Source organism: Pongo pygmaeus, chromosome 7, assembly GCF_028885625.2.
Source record: "Pongo pygmaeus isolate AG05252 chromosome 7, NHGRI_mPonPyg2-v2.0_pri, whole genome shotgun sequence".
Classification (NCBI taxonomy): Eukaryota; Metazoa; Chordata; class Mammalia; order Primates; family Hominidae; genus Pongo; species Pongo pygmaeus.
The window spans coordinates 157,156,775-157,175,586 of record NC_072380.2 but is presented as its reverse complement, the minus strand read 5'-3'; the positions used below and the strand labels follow the sequence as shown (position 1 = coordinate 157,175,586).

At 53.8% G+C, this 18,812-nt stretch overlaps 1 protein-coding gene across 26 annotated transcripts in view; it reads right to left on the bottom strand.

Moving 5' to 3' along the window:
* The window catches only part of MROH1 (maestro heat like repeat family member 1), a 118,679-nt gene that overhangs the window by 86,608 nt on the left and 13,259 nt on the right, over window positions 1-18,812 (bottom strand). For 8 of the 26 annotated variants that reach the window (XR_008504241.2, XR_008504243.2, XR_008504244.2 and 5 more), the window contains exons 1-3: window positions 14,499-14,637; window positions 11,744-11,821; window positions 7,346-7,491 (exon numbers count right to left, since the gene is read on the bottom strand). Coding sequence is in view for 21 of the 26 variants with exons in the window: in XM_054499269.2 (XP_054355244.2) it covers window positions 7,346-7,491; window positions 11,744-11,765 (168 nt within the window). In the remaining 5 variants the exon portion in view is untranslated. Of the gene's footprint in view, window positions 1-7,345; window positions 7,492-11,743; window positions 11,822-14,498; window positions 14,653-18,812 lie in introns of those variants that run through there. The other 18 variants (XM_054499277.2, XM_054499275.2, XM_063669302.1 and 15 more) reach the window with 3 other exon arrangements.

The window sequence follows — 18,812 nt, the reverse complement described above, 5'->3', positions numbered from 1 at the left end:
GGTGCGTGCCACCACGCCTGGATAATTTTTGTATTTTTAGTAGAGACGGGGTTTCACCATGTTGGCCAGGATGGTCTCAAACTCCTGATCTCGTGATGTGCTCGCCTCGGCCTCCCAAAGTGCTGGGATTACAGGTGTGAGCCACTGAGCCCGACCTATTTTATTTTTTTAGAGATGGGGTCTATGTTGCCCAGGCTGGTCTCAAACCCCTGGCCTCAAGCGATCCTCGTCTCAGGCTCCCAAAGTGTTGGGATTACAGGCGTGTGCCCTGGCACCCAGCCTATTGTTTCTGACTTTCATAATCTGGACACAATTCCCAGGTAGGAGACAATGTAGTCCTTGAGAAGCCCATCCCCACCTGGGACGTCACAGAGCTGAGGCTCTAAGTGGGTGGATTAGCTGCCGGGACAGCACAGCTGGTATAGTGCAGGAACTGGGGGGGAAAGAATTGAAAATCAGTGTAAATTGGTCTGGTTCTATCTAGTCAGAGCATGGCTGAGTTGGGAGCAGCAGCTTGGGTGCAGCAAGTGGGCATTTATACCCATCCGACCGGACCTGTTGCTGGGAGGGGCAGCTTGGGTGCAGCAGGGCATTTATACCCATCCGACTGGACCCGCTGCTGGGAGGAGCAGCTTGGGTGCAGCAGGGCATTTATACCCATCCGACCGGACCCGTTCCTGGGAGGGGCAGCTTGGGTGCAGCAGGGCATTTATACTCATCCGACTGGACCCGCTGCTGGGAGGGGCAGCTCAGGTGCAGCAGGGCATTTATACCCACCCTACCAGATCCGCTGCTTGGAGGAGCTCAGGTGCAGCAGGGCATTAATATCCACCCGACCAGACCCACAGCTGCCGTATCCTCTGGTTCTTGGTCTTGGAAACACATCTCAAATTGCATTATGCTTCCATCTTTAGCTATTAATTCTCTTCATGTATATGAGGAAGTTTGAGAGAAATCTTTGCTTTTTTCCTGAGGAAAACAATAGGGAGAAGTGCGTCCTGGGACTGAGTTCTCCAGATTCCACTCACAACTGTGGCATCTCCATCTGTCACTCTGTGTCCTGGTGATTGAGTCCTCAGTGCAGGGTGACAGGCTGGCTCAGCAAGTCTGCAATGGGTTATGCAACTGGAAAACATAGGAACCCATGAAAAAGGCATAGGAATCTACATTTTACAAAAAATGGATAGGGGCCAGCCACAGTGACTCACACCTGTAACCCCAGCACTTTGGGAGGCCAAGTTGGGAGGATCATTTGAGCCCAGGAGTTCAAGACCAGCTTGGGTAACATAGTAAGGCCCTGTTTCTACAAAAAATAAAAACAATTAGCCAGGTGTGGTGGTGCACCTGTGGTCCCAGCTACTTTGGAGGCTGAAGCAGGAGGATCACTTCTGTATGGGAGATCGAGGCTGCAGTGAGCCAAAATTGCACCACTGCACTCCAGCCTAGGCAACACAGAGAGTCCATCCCTGAATTTAAAAAAAAAAAAAAAAAAAAAAAAGTTATGTATTACTTGTGTTTCAGGGTTGGTTTGAATTGTTTTATTTTATGGTGTAAGTACCATACCTTTGGCCGGGCATGGTGGTTCGTGCCTGTAATCCCCATGATAGTGACAGGAGGCAGCCAAATGCCTAGGCAGAGAGGGGTGGGTCCCCTGAGAAACCCCACCTCCAAGCCGAAAACAGTTTAAAGCCTGAAAGCCAAGCTACAAGTTAAATCCTCGGACTGGATTGAGAGCCTGTCTTCCTATCTGGTGTGCTTTCCTCTGATTGATCCCCACCCTTCACCTATTTTACATGTACCTACCCTTTTCTAATTGGCTTTCTACACTGTTATGTCCACCTTTGAGTGGTGTCTTCACTTTAACCTCTTTTGCAGACTTACAAACCAATCAGCAGACACTCCTCGTTCTGTGCCTATAAAGACCCCAGACTCAGTTGGTAGAGGGGAGGTGGCCTAACTTGGGCGAAGAGACAGCCTGACTTCGGGGAACATGACCTGTCCTTCCCGTCCCCTCTCCAGCTCCCCTCTCCACTAAGAGCCATTTTCATCGCTCAATAAAATTCTTCTCTGCTCTCCTCACCCTTCAATGTCCACTGTGTCCTCATTCTTCTTGGGTGTGGTACAAGAGCTCAGGAACCGCCAAACATGGTTACAAGCTATAATGCAGGCAAGCTGAGGCACGCCAGCATGGCTGGGCAAGGCCCAGGCAGGGCATCGCTAGGGCTTGCAAAGGGACCAAGAAGAAGAATCCTATGGCTGGGTGCAGTGGCTCAGGCCTGTCATCCCAGCACTTTGGGAGGCCGAGGCGGGTGGATCATCAGGTCAGGAGTTTGAGACCAGCCTGACCAACATGGTGAAACCCCATCTCTACTAAAAATACAAAAAAATGAGACAGGTGTGGTGGCGTGCACCTATAATCCCAGCTACTCAGGAGGCTGAGGCAGGAGAATTGCTTGAACCCAGGAGGCAGAGGTTACAGTGAGCCGGTTTGCGCCACTGTACTCCAGCCCAGCCTGGGTGACAGAGCGAGACTCTGTCTCAAAAAAATAAATAAATAAATAAATAAAATAAAAAAGAAATAAAAAAGAAGAATCCTACATCACCAGCACTTTGGGAAGCCAAGGCAGGTGGATTGCTTGAGGCAGGAGTTCATGACCAACCTGGCCAACATGGCGAAACCCAATCTCTACTAAAACCACAAAAAAAAATTAGCCAGGAGTGGTGGCACGTGCCTGTAGTCCCAGCTACTCGTGAGGCTGAGGCACAAGAATTGCTTGACCCAGGAGGTAGAGGTTGCAGTGAGCTGAGATCACACCACTGCACTCAAGCCTGGGCAACAGAGTGAGACTCTGCCTCAGGAAAAAAAAAAAAAAAAAAAGTACCATACTTTTTACAGCCCTGCCTCCATTCACAGTTGGAAAAGGCCCACTTAGGGCCTTCAAAGAAAGCAAACTCAGTAATAAGCCCCTTTAAATAAAAATACTGTTGACAAAAAAGCTAAACTCTAAAATACCTAACAAGGTTTATTCTGTACCACTATGACTGGCCACAGCCCAGGGAACATCTGAGAAAGTACACCCAAGATGGTCAGGTTAGTGTGGTTTTATACATTTTAGGGGACAGAATTACAGGCAAAGACACAAATCAATACATGGAAGGTGTACACTAGTTCAGCCTAGAAAGGTGGGACATCTCAGGGAGTTCTTATAGGGCATAGGTGGATTCAGAGATTTTCTGATTGGCAACTGGTTAAGAGTTAAACTGGCCAGGCATGGTTGCTCGCGCCTGTAATCCCAGCACTTTGGGAGGCCAAGGTGGGCGGATCACAAGGTCAGGAGTTCGAGACCAGCCTGACCAACATGGTGAAACCCGGTCTCTACTAAAAATACAAAAATTAGCCGGTGTGGTGGCGGGCGCCTGTAACCCTAGCTACTCAGGAGGCTGAGGCAGGAGAATCGCTTGAACCCAGGAGGTGGAGGCTGCAGTGAGCCGAGATCGCGCCATTGCCCTCTAGCTTGGGCGACAGAGCAAGACTCTCTCTCAGGAAAAAAAAAAAAAAGAGTTAAATGTTGCCTAAGGACTTGAAGTCAGCAGAAAGAAACGCCTGAATTAAAGGGGCTTGTGAAAGCCAAGGTTCTTGTTACGTAGATGAAGCCTCCAGGTAGCAGGCTTCAGATAGATGGTAAATGTCTCTTTTCAGACCTTAAAGGTGTCAGACTCTTAGTTAAATCTCTTCTGGATCAGAAAAACACCTGGAAACGGAAGGAGATTCTCCACAGATGCAATTTTCCTCCACAAAATATGGTTTTGCAGGGCCATTCCAAAATATGTCAAGAATAGATTTTGGGGTAAAATACTTTTATTTCCTTCAGGGCCCACTATCTATCACGTGATGCTATGCCAGAGTCCAGTCTGGAATTTTATTGCTACAAGGAGTCTGTTTTGTCAGACTTACGATCTCTGTTTTAACCTAATGCTCGCTGGTTGTCCAAACTCCAAAAGGGAGCAGGTATAACGAGTTTTGTCCAATCTCCCTTTCTGTCTGTCATAGCCTGGAATGTAGTTTTCCAGGTTGCTCCCGGGTCTCCTTGGACAAGAGGATGTTAGAGTAGGCCGCTAGGCAGACATGAACAGGGCAGGAGAGGCCCCCAACTAGGAATGTCAGGCGGTCATCAGGTGATGGTCAGGCAGTTGTTTAGGCATCTCTCTACAATAATAATTGGTCACTGCCAGCACCAGGGAAAGACAGTCTCACAACAGATGGAAAACACCTAAAGCTTCTGCATAGGGGAATAAGGAAAAGAAAGAAAGAAAACACCTAAGGCTGGTGACAGCAGCTTCCTTAGAGGATCTCAGGAGTTAAGTGAATGGGCTCTGACAAGCACACTGAGGTGAAATGGTGGTGTTTAACCGGTATATGGCCTTCCTCTAGAAACACTCGGCTGGTAAGGGAAGAATGCCTCAAGTGAACATTCGCGCAACTGCACGCAAACCCTCAAAAGGAGCTTCCGGTAGCGGAACCCACGGAGGTGCCTGGAGGTGGTTCCCAGGAGGGCCCGGGAGCTCCGCGCCCCTCCCCATTCTTGACCAAGCGTCTCCTCCACCTGCTGTGCATCCGCACCCTTCGTCACAGCCTGTGTCATAAATGGGTACACACAGGCCACTCTGTCCCTGCGTTCTGTGAGCCACTGCTGCAATTCATCAAGCCCAAGGAGGGGGTCATGAAAACCCTGATTCATGGCAGGTCAGTCAGAAGCACAGGCCACACCTGGAGCTTGCGACTGGCATCAGAAGCGGGGCTGTCGTGTGGGACTGAGCCCTCCACCTGCCGGATCTGACGCGACCTCCAGGTGGATGGTGTTGGAATTGAATTGAGGACACCCAGTTGGTGTCCACTGCACAACTGACTGCTGTTTGCTGGTGGAGAGAAATCCCCCACAGTTGGTCACAGAAGTCTTCTGTGTTGATTGTTGTGTGGTGTAAGAGCAGAGAAAACAATGTGAGTTTGAGTTTTTCCACTCACAGAATTTGAAAATCCAGTTTTACTATTATTGCTTCTCTTCCCCAAATCCCGTCCCTCCCCATGGCCTGACGGCCCCTGAGGAGTCTGTCTGTCCTGTGCAGGACCCTGGCTGACGTGTACAAGATTGGACGTGTCTAAAACCATGAGGCCCAGCACCCCTCAGCGGCACAGGTCGCATGCTACAAAGTCATGGCCTCCAGGTTCATAAAAACAGAACCACAAACACAGATGCCAGACAGGAGCTGAAACCTGTAAAGCTCCAGGTGTACCCCAGGACACTGTGCTGACATCTGAGGCCTGGAGGGGGATGTGGCATTGCTTTTCCCTATTGTTCCACATCTTTCTGGAGAGACTCAGGGGGCTTTGAACCATGCCTGCTATCTAGGCAAGGCACAACCAAGCGAGGTGCAGATACAGTGAGACCCACCAACAAATGGCAGAAACTGGAGGCAGTGACCCAAACCTCCTACAGGCGGTCTGCAGGAGGAGACGACAGAAGAGGACTAGGGCAGGGGAGGTCCCTGGGAAGGGTCACAGCCCGCAGGGTCAGTGCTTCCAGCTCAGCATGTGTATAATATATAAATATGCAACTGTGAAGGTAGACTTTTTAAAAATTCAGTTAAAAAAATGTAAAGGCTAGAAAAGGGGTAAAATCAGAAACAAAGTAGGACAAGCATGGAGTGGCTGGGTCTCAGAGGAGGACACCTCAGAACGGAGGCTCAGGAGCAAAGTCCCTCTCAGATCTGCTCTGCCCTCCTCTCTCTCCTCCTCATTCTCCCCCAAGGCAGCCATAAAACCTGTAAATATTGGCCAGGTGGTGGCTCACGCCTGTAATCCCAGCACTTTGGGAGGCCGAGGCTGGCAGATCACTTGAGGTCAGGAGTTTGAGACCAACCTGGGCAACATGGTGAAACCCCATCTCTACTAAAACACAAAAATTAGCCGGGCATGGTGGCAGGCACCTGTAATCCCAGCTACTTGGGAGGCTGAGGCAGGAGAATTGCTTGAACCCAGGAGGTGGAGGTTGCAGTGAGCCGAGATCACGCCACTGCACTCCAGCCTGGGTGACAGAGCCAAATTCTGTCTCAAAAAAAATATATAAATAAATAATAAAAATAAAAATACAAAATTAGCCATGTGTGGTGGTGCACACCTGTGGTCCCAGCTATTCAGGAGGCTGAGACAGGAGAATCGCTTGAACCTGGGAGGTGGAGGTTGCAGTGAACCAAGATGGTCCATTGCACTCCAACCTGAGCAACAGAGCGAGACTCCATCTCAAATAATAATAATAATAATAATAATAATGATGAATAAATTTATTAAAAATAAAAATAAAAATAGACAGCTAAGAAGCTGACAGAGGAAGAAAGGAGAGACCCTGACCCAGGAAGGGCCTCCAGGCCACGGCAGTGGGCAGGTGTTTTCATGGAACTGGGTCATCTTCCCCAGGAGATGGTAGCTGATAAGAAATACACCGTATAGAGGTCCCTTTTTACATATCAAAATGTTAAATAAAACAAAAAGAATAATGGCCTTTTGATACTACAAAAGCCTCTTCCCCTTCCCAGAACAGCCCAAACCACACACACAGAGAAAAACTAGAAAGTGTGCATAAGTTTCAAACAATGCAGTGCTAATGCTGGCAGCGGTGACAGAGAACCACTGAACCAAGTTCAGGCGAGGCCGAAATCCCGGGAGGCGAGAGCCAGCCGGGCCATGTCTGTCCTAGGGTTCAGATCACTGATTTGGCATCCCTGTGGGGTGAAGAGAGAGTTCCCAAGAGGCTCTTGTAGCTCTCCTGAGTGGGCAATGTTTGTGCAAGAGGACAGGACATTCCAGCACAGCAAGGGAAGGCCCTGGCCCCTCCTGGGCAGCCCCTCCCTGAGGGTGCAGGAAGACCAGCAGTGCCGGGCCCTTGGGGACTCTCTGAACACTTATCAGTGTTTCTGGCCCCTTGGGTCGATGAGATTCTCTCAGAAACAACCTTCTGTCCCTCAAGCAGGGACCATGGTCTGTCCCTCAGGCACTAGACACAGAGCCCGGCCATTAGGCCTCCACTTAGTGAGTAAAAGGGGCAGCAAAGAGCCTCGACCAGGAGGGTTGAACAATGCCGTAGTTGGGGGATGCAGCCACACCCCACACATGATGAGACAAGGCAGGTTACCCATCCTGACACAGGCACGTGTGGGGGGGTTAGACATGTGGCCACCCCTGCGTAACACCCAACCCACTGCTCCTGGCTGGACTGTCTCTTCCCAAACCAAGTAAGCCCCAACCGACCATGGCCCTGACAACATCATCCCCACCAAGGAGCATAAATACCTTGTCATGCTGCCGCAGGTACTCCTCGCAGGCACGGAGCGTCTCCACCGGCCGCACCTCCCCAAGGGAGCACAAGGCACTGCAGACCTGCTCCTGCACCAGGGGGTCCTTATCGGTGATGGCATCCAGCAGGGTGGAGGCCAGCTCTGCAGTGACAAAGCCCGGTTAGCATGCTCAGGCCCAAGCACCCTCTCCTATCACACCTCAGCTGCCACTCCTGCACACCTGTAGCCTCTGAGGATCACAGACACAGAGCAGGAGAGGGCACAGCTGCTTTCTCTCTTGTATAACCTCCCTCCACCTGAGCTGCCGCGGGGGTCAGGTGCACTGTGGCAACAGGCTGTGGAGCTGTAGGGCTCACATTCCAGCTGCCCCTGAGGAGCTGCCTGGCCAGGATACACTATTTAGCCCATCAGGGTTGAGCAACACAGAGGACACAGCCTGCCTCCCACACAGGCAGGCATGGGGCTGTTCTGGTCCTGATCACATGGCCTGAGCTTCCTTGAGGACACTGGCTCACTCACCAGCTGGACTCTTGAGGAAGGCTCCTTGAGGGTCTAGGCCCAGGCAGCCTAGGATTCCCCATGGCCCCACTGCCCACACATAGCCCTTGACAGGCAGGTGCTGGGCAGAGGGTCCAAGACCCCAGCAGTGAGAAATACATGAAGGAATAAAGATATAGCCTCATCCCATGGCTCTCAGTCCCCATGGACCAGAGCTGAATCAAGAAAATCACTGAATAAATGTAGTGCTCTACAGGCAAGGCCAGGTGGTTCCCTGTACATGGGAAAGGGCAGGCCAAGCATCCCAGGGACTTGTGCCAACCGGCCACTCCACCGCAACAACCAGCCACTCCACCCCAACAACTGGCCACTCTACCCAACAACCGGCCACTCTACCCAACAACGGGCCACTCCACCCCAACAACCGGTCACTCCACCCCAACAACCAACCACTCCACCCAACAACCGGCCACTCCACCCCAACAACCGGCCACTCCACCCAACAACCGTCCACTCCACCCCAACAACCGGCCACTCCACCCCAACAACCGGCCACTCCACCCCAACAAGACCCTCCAGGCTGGTTTGGGGATGTCCCCTCCCTTTTGCTCCAGCAGCACCACACCCAGGCTGCCAATGAGGACATCCCAGGAGGCACCTGCTGGGGCAGAGGAACACACAGGCATCAGTGCGTGACTCAGTCTCCCTCTGGGAAGGTATTCCTATCTGAGCAGGAAGCTGGACTTTCAACAGCCCTCCATTTCCAAAGTCCAGTAGTTAGACAAACAGGCTGATCCAAATCAATGAGATCTGACCGTACCTAAGGCCACGTTCAGCCAGTAAAGCAAACCCGGCCCATGCTGAACTAGGTCTGCATCTGCTTTTCCGGCTGTGGCCGTTCACGTCTGGAAGCACCGGGTCTCATGTGCTCTGGGAGCCTGCCCTCTGAGGACAGTGAGGCTCCTCCCCCCTCCCTCAACCCCACCTCCTCACTGCTTTGCACTGCCCCAGCTGGGCGGCGCCCCAGCCCCACTTGTACTCACGACTTCTCACCACCCCACCTCCACCCATCAATACCCCAGTGCCGTTCCGGGCCTCTCGGTCTCCCTCAAGCTCAAGGCATGGCACCCAACAGTGGCACTTATAGAGAGCTCTGAGGTGTGGCTCATCCCTTGGACAGAGCTCTAGGGAGCAGGGACCAGTGGGCAGAGCTTCACCCATTCTGGCCCCGCACACAGTCAGCCTTAAGTGAGCCACAGCCTCAGCTGGGGAAGCAGTGGCAGCCAGAGCAGACCCCAGACTCAAACCGGGGCCTGCGTGCTCAGGTGCAGAGGCTCAGCCACCCAGGGACCCTCCCACTCAGAGCAGGCTGAACTGAGCCTCTGGGCAAATCTGTGCTCCCTACTACAATGGCAATGCTGCTACAACCTCAGTGCCATGTCCTTCCAAAATCCGTATGTTGGAACTTAACCCCCAATGTGACGGCATTAAGAGTGGGGCCTTTGGGCTCCACCCTCATAGATGGGATCAGAGCCTTATAAAAATGCTTGATGGGGTCGGGCGCAATGGCTCACGCCTGTAATCCCAGCACTTTGGGAGACCAAGGTGGGTGGATCACCTGAGGTCAGGAGTTCGAGACCAGTCTGGCCAACATGGTGAAACCATATCTCTACTAAAAATATAAAAATTAGCCGGGTGTGATGGCAGGTGGTTATAGTCCCAGGTACTCAGGAGGCTGAGGCAGGAGAATTGCTTGAACTTCAGAGGCAGAGATTGCATGAGCCAAGATCACGCCACTGCACTCCAGCCTGGGTAACAGACAGAGACTCCATCTCGAGGGGAAAAAAAAAAATGCTTGATGGCCAGGCACAGTGGCTCCTGCTGGTAATCCCAGCACTTTGGGAGGCTGAGGCTGGTGGATCACTTGAGTCCAGGAGTTTGAGACCAGCCTGGCCAACATGGTGAAACCCCGTCTCTACAAAAAAAAAAAAAAAGAAAAAAAATACAAAAATTACGGCGTAGTGGCATGCACCTGTAGTCCCAGCTACTCAGGAGGCTGAGGTGGGAGGATCCCTTGAGGACAGGAGGCAGAGGTTGCAATGAGCTGAGAGAGCACCACCACACTCCAGCATAAGCAACAGAACAAGACCCAGTCTCAAAAACACACACAAAAAAGATTGAGGCCCTGCATAGTGGCTCACGCTGTAGTCCCAGTGCTTTGTGAAGCCGAGGCAGGAGGATCATGTGAAGGCAAGTGTTCAAGACCACCCTGAGCAACATAGCGAGACCTTATCTCTACAAAAACTAATTTTAAAAAATAGGCTGGGTGTGGGCTGGGCGCGGTGGCTCACGCCTGTAATCTCAGCACTTCAGGAGGCTGAGGTGGATGGATCACCTGAGGTCAGGAGTTCGAGACCAGCCTGGCAAACCTGGTGAAACCCCATCTCTACTAAAAATACAAAAATTAGTCGCACGTGGTGGTGGGCACCTGTAATCCCAGCTGCTCAGGAGGCTGAGGCAGGGAGAATCGCTTGAATCCGGGAGGCGGAGGTTGCAGTGAGCCGAGATCCACTGCACTCCAGCCTCGGCGACAGAGTGAGACTCCGTCTCAAAAAAAAAAAAAAAAAAAATTAGCTGGGTGTGATGGCACATGCCTGTAATCTCAGCTACTTGGGAGGCTGAGGTGGGAGGATGGCTTGAGCCCTGGAGGTCACTGCACTCTAGCCTGGACAACACAGTGAGACCCTGCCTCAAAAAACAAACAAACAAACAAAGGCTTGAAGGACACCCTAGTCTCTTCAGCCCCTCCAGTCATGAGATGACACAGCAAGAGACTCCATCTATGAGTCAGAAAACAGCCCTCACAGACATGGAATGTGCCGGTGCCTTCATCTGGGACTTTCCAACTGCCAGTACTGTGAGAAAAACATTTCCATTATTCATTAATTACCCAATCTAAGATATTTTGTTACAGCAGCCTGAACAGCCTTTGAAAACTGCTAATTTTTTTTTCTGATGAAAACCTGGAGAAAGCATGTTCATTCAACAGTCACTCCAGTCCAGGCGCTATGGCTCATGCCTGTAATCCCAGCACTTTGGGAGGCTGAGGCGGGTGGATCACTTGAGCCCAGGAGTTCAAGAGCAGCCTGGGCAACATGACAAAATCTCATCTCTATGAAAAATACTTCTGGACATAGTGGCGTGCACCTGTAGTCCCAGCTACTCGGGAGGCTGAGGTAGGAGGATCACCTGAGCTCAGGAATTTGAGGCTTCAGTGAGCCATGATTGTACCACTGCACTCCACCCTGGGTGACAGTGGGAGACCCTGTCTTTTTTTTTTTTTTTGAGACCGAGTCTCGCTCCATCGCCCAGACTGGAGTGCAGTGGCACGATCTCGGCTCACTGCAACCTCCGCCTCCCGAGTTCAAGCGATTCTCCTGTCTCAGCCTCCCGAGTAGCTGGGACTACAGGCGACTGCCACCATACCTGGCTAATTTTTGTATTTTTAGTAGAGACGGGGTTTCACCATGTCAGTCAGGCTGGTCTCAAACTCCTGACCTCAGGTAATCTGCCCACCTTGGCCTCCCAAAGTGCTGGGATTACAGGCATGAGCCACCGTGCCCAGCCGACCCTGTCTTAAAGAAAAAAAGTCAAACAAAACCTTCAAATCACATCCTGGATGCCATGTGCTTTTCTGGAATCCCAAACTCAAGGCTCGTGTGGGAGAGGTCTACACCTGCCACGTCACCCAACCTGCGCAGAACCCACTCAGGCTCCCGAGTGTAGGGTGGAAACTCCAGGCACCATTGGAGCTTGTAAGAGCCTTGGCCTGCCCTGACCACCCAGAGGCAAGAGAGGCCTCACACCCAGCCACCCCCAATCCCCATGCACTCACTCTTCATGGAGGACTCAGTCATGTCTGTGGTTTCGGCTTCCTTCACCCAGTGTGAACATGGACAACTTCTTCTCCCATCTGGAATAACCAAAATCACAAGATTTAATTCATAAGCCTCTACGATATCTGAGTTTACAGGCAATTACCATTTCCGTGTAAAATACACAATTTAAATGAATTTGTTCTGGAGGAAATATTTCTGTCACATTTTCTTTGAGCCACTCAGGGAGGGCAAAAGGCATCATGATCCTCAACAGTTTCCAGCTCTCCTCCATCCCTGAGCACCCATCAGTCCCTACCAGCACCTCACGGACCTGCACAGGCTTATCCACAGCTGGCCCACAGTGGCACCTCGTCACCATCAGCCCCAGCAGGAGTGGATGCACCTGCACCTAGAGCATCTTCCTCCACGCTGTGCGGAACTGAGCACGGGCACCACAGCCTTCACACATCGCATGCCACGCGCCACTGCATGCAACAATGGTCCCAAAGAATCGAGTCCAGGAAGCGTCCAAGTTCCCTCTGCCTCTTCACCACGGACACACACTCAAGTCTTGTGTCACGCTTTCTGAGGACCTACGTCATCAGAGGGGCCGCAGGCCCACCATGAGCATGGCAGCCAGCATCCTAACACTCACATTCTCTGTTCTCTGAGGCTCCCACCAGCCCCTTAATTCCCTTGATCACCTCCCATCCACCATTCCTTCCTAACATACTCCAGAGAAAAATGAAGGAGAGACACCATGACCCATCCCTGACCAGCCAGGACACCTCCCTGCGCTGTGCACACATGGGTTGGAGGCGAAGTAAAAAATCATAGAAATCTTGGCCAAGAGCGATGGCTCATGCCTGTAATCTAGCACTTTGGGAGGCCAAGGTGGGTGGATGGTTTGAGGTCAGGAGTTCGAGACCAGCCTGGCCAATATGATGAAACTGTCTCTACTAAAAACACAAAAATTAGCCGGGCGTGGTGGCAGGCACCTTTAGTCCCAGCTACTCAGGGGGCTGAAGCATGAGAATCGCTTGAACCTGGAAAGCAGAGGTTGTAGTGAGCCAAAGACACACCACTGCACTGTAGCCTGAGCAACAGAGTGAGACCCTGTCTCAGAAAAAAAAAAAAAGAAAGAAAAAAGACATCATGGGCCGGGTACACTGGCTCATGCCTGTAATTCCAGCACTTTGGGAGGCTGAGGCAGGTGGACCACTTAAGGCCAGGAGTTCAAGACCTGCCTGGCCAATATGGTGAAACACCATCTCTACTAAAAATACAAAAAAATTAGCCAGTGTCGTGGCTCATGCCTGTAATCCCAGCTACTCAGGAGGCTGAGGTGGGAGAATTGCTTGAACCTGGGAGGCGGAGGTTACAGTGAACTGAGATTGCACTACTGCACTGTACTCCAGCCTGGGCAACAGAGCGAGCCCTGTATCAAAAAAAAGAAAAGAAAAACAGGGCCGGGCGCAGCGGCTCATATCTGTAATCCCAGCACTTTGGGAGGCTGAGGCGGGTGGATCATCTGAGGTCAGGATTTCAAGACCAGCCTGGCTAACATGGTGAAATCCAGTCTGTACTAAAAAAATACAAAAATTAGCTGGTGTGGTGGCACGCGCCTGTAATCCCAGCTACTCGGGAGGCTGAGGCAGAAGAATCGCTTGAACCCGGGAGGCGGAGGTTGCAGTGAGCTGAGATCGTGCCACTGCACTCCAGCCTGGGCGACAGAGTGAGACTCTGTCTTAAAAAAAAAAAAAAAAAAAAAAAGAAAGGAAAGACAAACAAAAAAACATATTCCATAAAGATCCCAAGCTGTGGAAGAGTTAAGAGCTGAGGAGGGCAGTGGCTCTCAGGCAGGGCAGAAAACCCGTGAGAGCGCCCACAGCACACACTTCCCAGAGACAAGGGCACGCCTGACGTGGAGCATCACAAGCCAGAGTTCCCAGGCCTGAGCTGAGCTGGGAGGTGGAGGAGCTGGGCTGAGCGGCCGGGCTCTGGGACCAGAGGCTATGCCCTGCGGGTAGCCAGCACTGCCCAACTCCGTCGTCCAGGAAGAAACGGGCGGAACCAACGCCAGTCCACGACTGTGAAGCACCCCTTCCAGTGCAGCACCACGCTCACCCAACTCAAACGGGAGCTAACAAAACAAATGGGCACACGGAGTTCGACTTGCCTGCTCCCGGCCCAGGTGAGAATCACAGGACAACTAAAAAACTGAATGAAACACAAGAAACCGCTGTTTCTCAGGACAATGGACATCAGAAAATGAAGGACTGTGAGGCCGGAGAGGTAGGAAATGAGGCGGATCCCTAAGAGCCCAGCTCACTGCCTGGAGAGAGGCCCCAGTCCTAGGGCCCAGCAAAACACCTAAGCTGATGAGACAGAATGGGGAGTGCCGGCCGATACCAAGGCGGCCGGAGTCTGCAGTCTCTCGTACCAGAGAAAGCCTTCCCCAGAGAGAACTTTAGAGACCTGCAGTGGGTTCCCTGGGCACTCAGCAAGTTACTAATCAGCAGAATAATAGCCCTAAAGCTTCCCACACCCTAATCCCCAGAACCTGTGTGTATGAACCCTTACACGGCAAAGGGGATTCAGTAGATGAGATTAAGGGTACAGGCCCTGAGACAGGGAGATTATCCTGGATTACCTGGGTGAGACCAAACTAATCACGTGAGTCCTTAAAAGTAGAGAACCTTTCCCAGGTGGGTCAAAGAGAAGAGACGGAAGACGGGGGGAGGAGAAAGTTGAAGCGTGAGAAGGACTCACCCCACAACTGCTGGCTTGGAGGATGCAGGAGGGAGGCTCTGAGACGAGGAATGCAGGTGTCCTGGAGAAGCTGCGAATGGCCCTCAGCCGGCGGCTGACAAGAAAACAGGAGCTTCTGTCCTACAGATGCAAAGAACCAAATTCTGCCAGGAACCTGAGACAGCAGAAGCAATCATTCCCAGGTGCGCCAGGAAGGGAAGCAGCCCCCGGCGCCTGGGTTCTGGCTGGTGAGACCCTTGGTAGACTTCTGACTCCAAGAACTTTATGGTAATAAATTTGTCTGGTGCCTGGGTTCTAGCTGGTGGCACCCTTGGTAGACTTCTGACTCCAAAAACTTTATGGTAATAAATTTGTGTTGCTTAAGGCACTAAGTTTGTGGTAATGTATCGCATCAGCACTAGAAAACTAATACAAATGCCTTGTATGAGAACAAACTAGGAAAGAGCCACACAAAGGGATTAGGAGAAGCAACATCCAGGGCTTCCACAGGGCCAGGAATGGGGCCTGCTCCCAGCAGCCAGAGTGGAAAGCGTCATGACTCATGGGGCACCAGGCAGAGCTCAGGATTCCACCTCAGTAATCAACCAAATTAGTCCTAGACTAAACGTCATTCCGGTCTCACCTAACAAAGCTAATAAAGAAAGGTCTGACAAGATCAAACTGTTCCCTAGTAACTTAGCCAGCTCCCAGCACAAAGCTCATGAATACTAACAGAAACACAAAAATATCCAGCACCACCAAGGCAAAAGCAACATCTGGCATCCAATCAAAAATTACCAGGCGTGGGCCGGGCGCGGTGGCTCACGCCTGTAATCCCAGCACTTTGGGAGGCCGAGGCGGGCGGATCATGAGTTCAGGAGATCAAGACCATCCTGGCTAACACAGTGAAACCCCGTCTCTACTAAAAAATACAAAAAATTAGACGGACGTGGTGGCGGGCCCCTGTAGTCCCAGCTACTCAGGAGGCTGAGGCAGGAGAATGGCATGAACCCGGGAGGCGGAGCTTGCAGTGAGCCAAGATCGTGCCACTGCACTCCAGCCTGGGTGACAGAGCGAGACTCCGTCTCAAAAAAAAAAAAAAAAAAAATTACCAGGCGTGCAAAGAAGCAAGAAAATCCAACCCATTGTGAGGACGAACCAACCAATACAAACTGACCCAGAAATAACACAAAGGAGAGTTCAGACACACAGACATTAGTTATCAAAACTATTTCATATATTTGAGAAACTACAGGAAAGATTAAATATGTTAACACTAGGAGGTTAAAAGCAAAAGGATGGCAAAGAAAAACATGGCTAGCATTAGTTACAAGAAAGCTGGAGTCACATTAGACAAACTAGATTTCAGAAATATTAAGTATCCTAAACATTTTTACCTGGTAACAGAGCTTCAAAATACACAAAGCCAAAACTAATAAAAATGCAAGGAAAGAGAGCATGGGGCTGGGGGAAAGGCCATAGATCAACAGCATCCCAAGGCAGAAGAGTTTCTCCTAGTCAGAACAAAGTGGAGTCTCCTATGCCCACCCCTTTCTACACAGACACAGCAACAATCTGATCTCTCCTTCCTTTCCCCATTTCCATATGGGAAGTGAGGAGCGCCTCTGCCCAGCCGCCCCTTCTGGGAGGTGAGGAGCGCCTCTGCCCAGCCGCCCCGTCTGGGAGGTGAGGAGTGCCTCTGCCTGGCCGCCCTGTCTGGGAGGTGAGGAGCGCCTCTGCCTGGCCGCCACCCGGTCTGGGAGGAAGCGAGGAGCACCTCTGCCCAGCTGCCCCATCTGGGAAGTGAGGAGCGCCTCTGCCTGGCTGCCACCCCCTATGGGAAATGAGGAGCGCCTCTGCCCGGCCGCCCACTCTGGGAAGTGAGGAGCGCCTCTGCCTGGCCGCCCACTCTGGGAGGTGAGGAGCGCCTCTGCCTGGCCACTCCGTCTGGGAAGGGAGGAGCGCCTCTGCCCGGCCACCCCGTCTGGGAGGTGAGGAGCGCCTCTGCCCGGCCGCCACCCCGTCTGGGAGGAAGTGAGGAGCACCTCTGCCCGGCCGCCCCGTCTGGGAAGTGAGGAGCGCCTCTGCCCGGCCGCCACCCCGTCTGGGAGGAAGTGAGGAGCACCTCTGCCCGGCCGCCCCGTCTGGGAGATGAGGAGCACCTCTGCCCGGCTGCCCCATCTGGGAAGTGAGGAGCGCCTCTGCCCGGCTGCCACCCCGTATGGGAAGTGAGGAGCGCCTCTGTCCGGCCGCCCCGTCTGGGAGGTGAGGAGTGCCTCTGCCCGGCCGTCACCCCGTCTGGGAGGAAGTGAGGAGCACCTCTGCCCGGCCGCCCCGTCTGGGAGATGAGGAGCACCTCTGCCCGGCCGCCCCGTCTGGGAGGTGAGGAGTGCCTCTGCCCAGCCGCCACCCCGTCTGGGAGGAAGTGAGGAGCACCTCTGCCCGGCCGCCCCGTCTGGGAGGTGAGGAGTGCCTCTGCCCAGCCGCCACCCCGTCTGGGAGGAAGTGAGGAGCACCTCTGCCCGGCCGCCCCCTCTGGGAAGTGAGGAGCGCCTCTGCCCGGCCGCCCCGTCTGGGAAGTGAGGAGCGCCTCTGCCCGGCCGCCCAGTCTGGGAAGTGAGGAGCGCCTCTGCCCGGCCGCCCCGTCTGGGAGGTGAGGAGCGCCTCTGCCCGGCTGCCACCCGGTCTGGGAGGAAGTGAGGAGCACCTCTGCCCGGCCGCCCCCTCTGGGAAGTGAGGAGCGCCTCTGCCTGGCCGCCACCCCGTCTGGGAGGAAGTGAGGAGCGCCTCTGCCTGGCTGCCCCATCTGGGAAGGGAGGAGCACCTCTGCCCAGCCGCCACACCGTCTGGGAAGTGAGGAGCGCCTCTGCCTGGCCACCCCGTCTAGGAGGTGAGGAGCGCCTCTGCCCGGCCGCCCAGTCTGGGAAGTGAGGAGCGCCTCTGCCCGGCCGCCCAGTCTGGGAAGTGAGGAGCACCTCTGCCCAGCCGCCACACCGTCTGGGAAGTGAGGAGCGCCTCTGCCTGGCCACCCCGTCTAGGAGGTGAGGAGCGCCTCTGCCCGGCCGCCCAGTCTGGGAAGTGAGGAGCGCCTCTGCCCGGCCGCCCAGTCTGGGAAGTGAGGAGCACCTCTGCCCAGCCGCCACACCGTCTGGGAAGTGAGGAGCGCCTCTGCCTGGCCACCCCGTCTAGGAGGTGAGGAGCGCCTCTGCCCGGCCGCCCAGTCTGGGAAGTGAGGAGCGCCTCTGCCCGGCTGCCCAGTCTGGGAAGTGAGGAGCGCCTCTGCCCGGCCGCCCAGTCTGGGAAGTGAGGAGCGCCTCTGCCCGGCCGCCCTGTCTGGGAAGTGAGGAGCGCCTCTGCCTGGCCGCCACCCCGTCTGGGAGGAAGTGAGGAGCGTCTCTGCCCGGCCGCCCCGTCTGGGAAGTGAGGAGCGCCTCTGCCCGGCCACCCATCGTCTGGGAAGTGAGGAGCGCCTCTGCCCGGCCACCCCCTCTGGGAAGTGAGGAGCGCCTCTGCCCGGCCACCCCCTCTGGGAAGTGAGGAGCGCCTCTGCCCGGCCGCCCCGTCTGGGAGGTGAGGAGCGCCTCTGCCCGGCTGCCCCGTCTGGGAGGTGAGGAGCGCCTCTGCCCGGCTGCCACCAGGTCTGGGAGGAAGTGAGGAGCACCTCTGCCCGGCTGCCACCAGGTCTGGGAGGAAGTGAGGAGCGCCTCTGCCCGGGCGGCCCCGTCTGGGAAGCGAGGAGCGCCTCTGCCCGGGCGGCCCCGTCTGGGAAGCGAGGAGCGCCTCTGCCCGGGCGGCCCCGTCTGGGAAGCGAGGAGCACCTCTGCCCGGCCGCCCCGTCTGGGAGGAGAGGAGCGCCTCTGCCCGGGCGGCCCCGTCTGGGAAGCGAGGAGCGCCTCTGCCCGGCCGCCCTGTCTGGGAGGTGTACCCAACAGCTCCGAAGAGACAGCGACCATCGGGAGCGGGCCATGAGGAAGGGGGGGGAAGTGTGGGGAAAGGCCACACATTCTTAATCCAATCATATTATATTTTAGGCAGAAATAAGTGTTTTACTAATAATATAGAGAGAGGTTACCACAAATGTTTTTGCTTAACATGGAAACCCACATTTATTATGAATTCCTTCCTTCCGTCAATTTTTTTTTTTTTTTTTGAGATAGGGTCTCACTCTGTTGCCCAGGCTGGAGTGCAGTGGTGCTATCTTGGCTCACTACAACCTCCACCCCCCAGATTTAAGTGATTCTCCTGCCTCAGCCTCCCGAGTAGCTGGGATTACAGGCGCCCACCACCACGTCTGGCTAATTTTTGTATTTTTAGTAGCGAAGGGGTTTCACAATG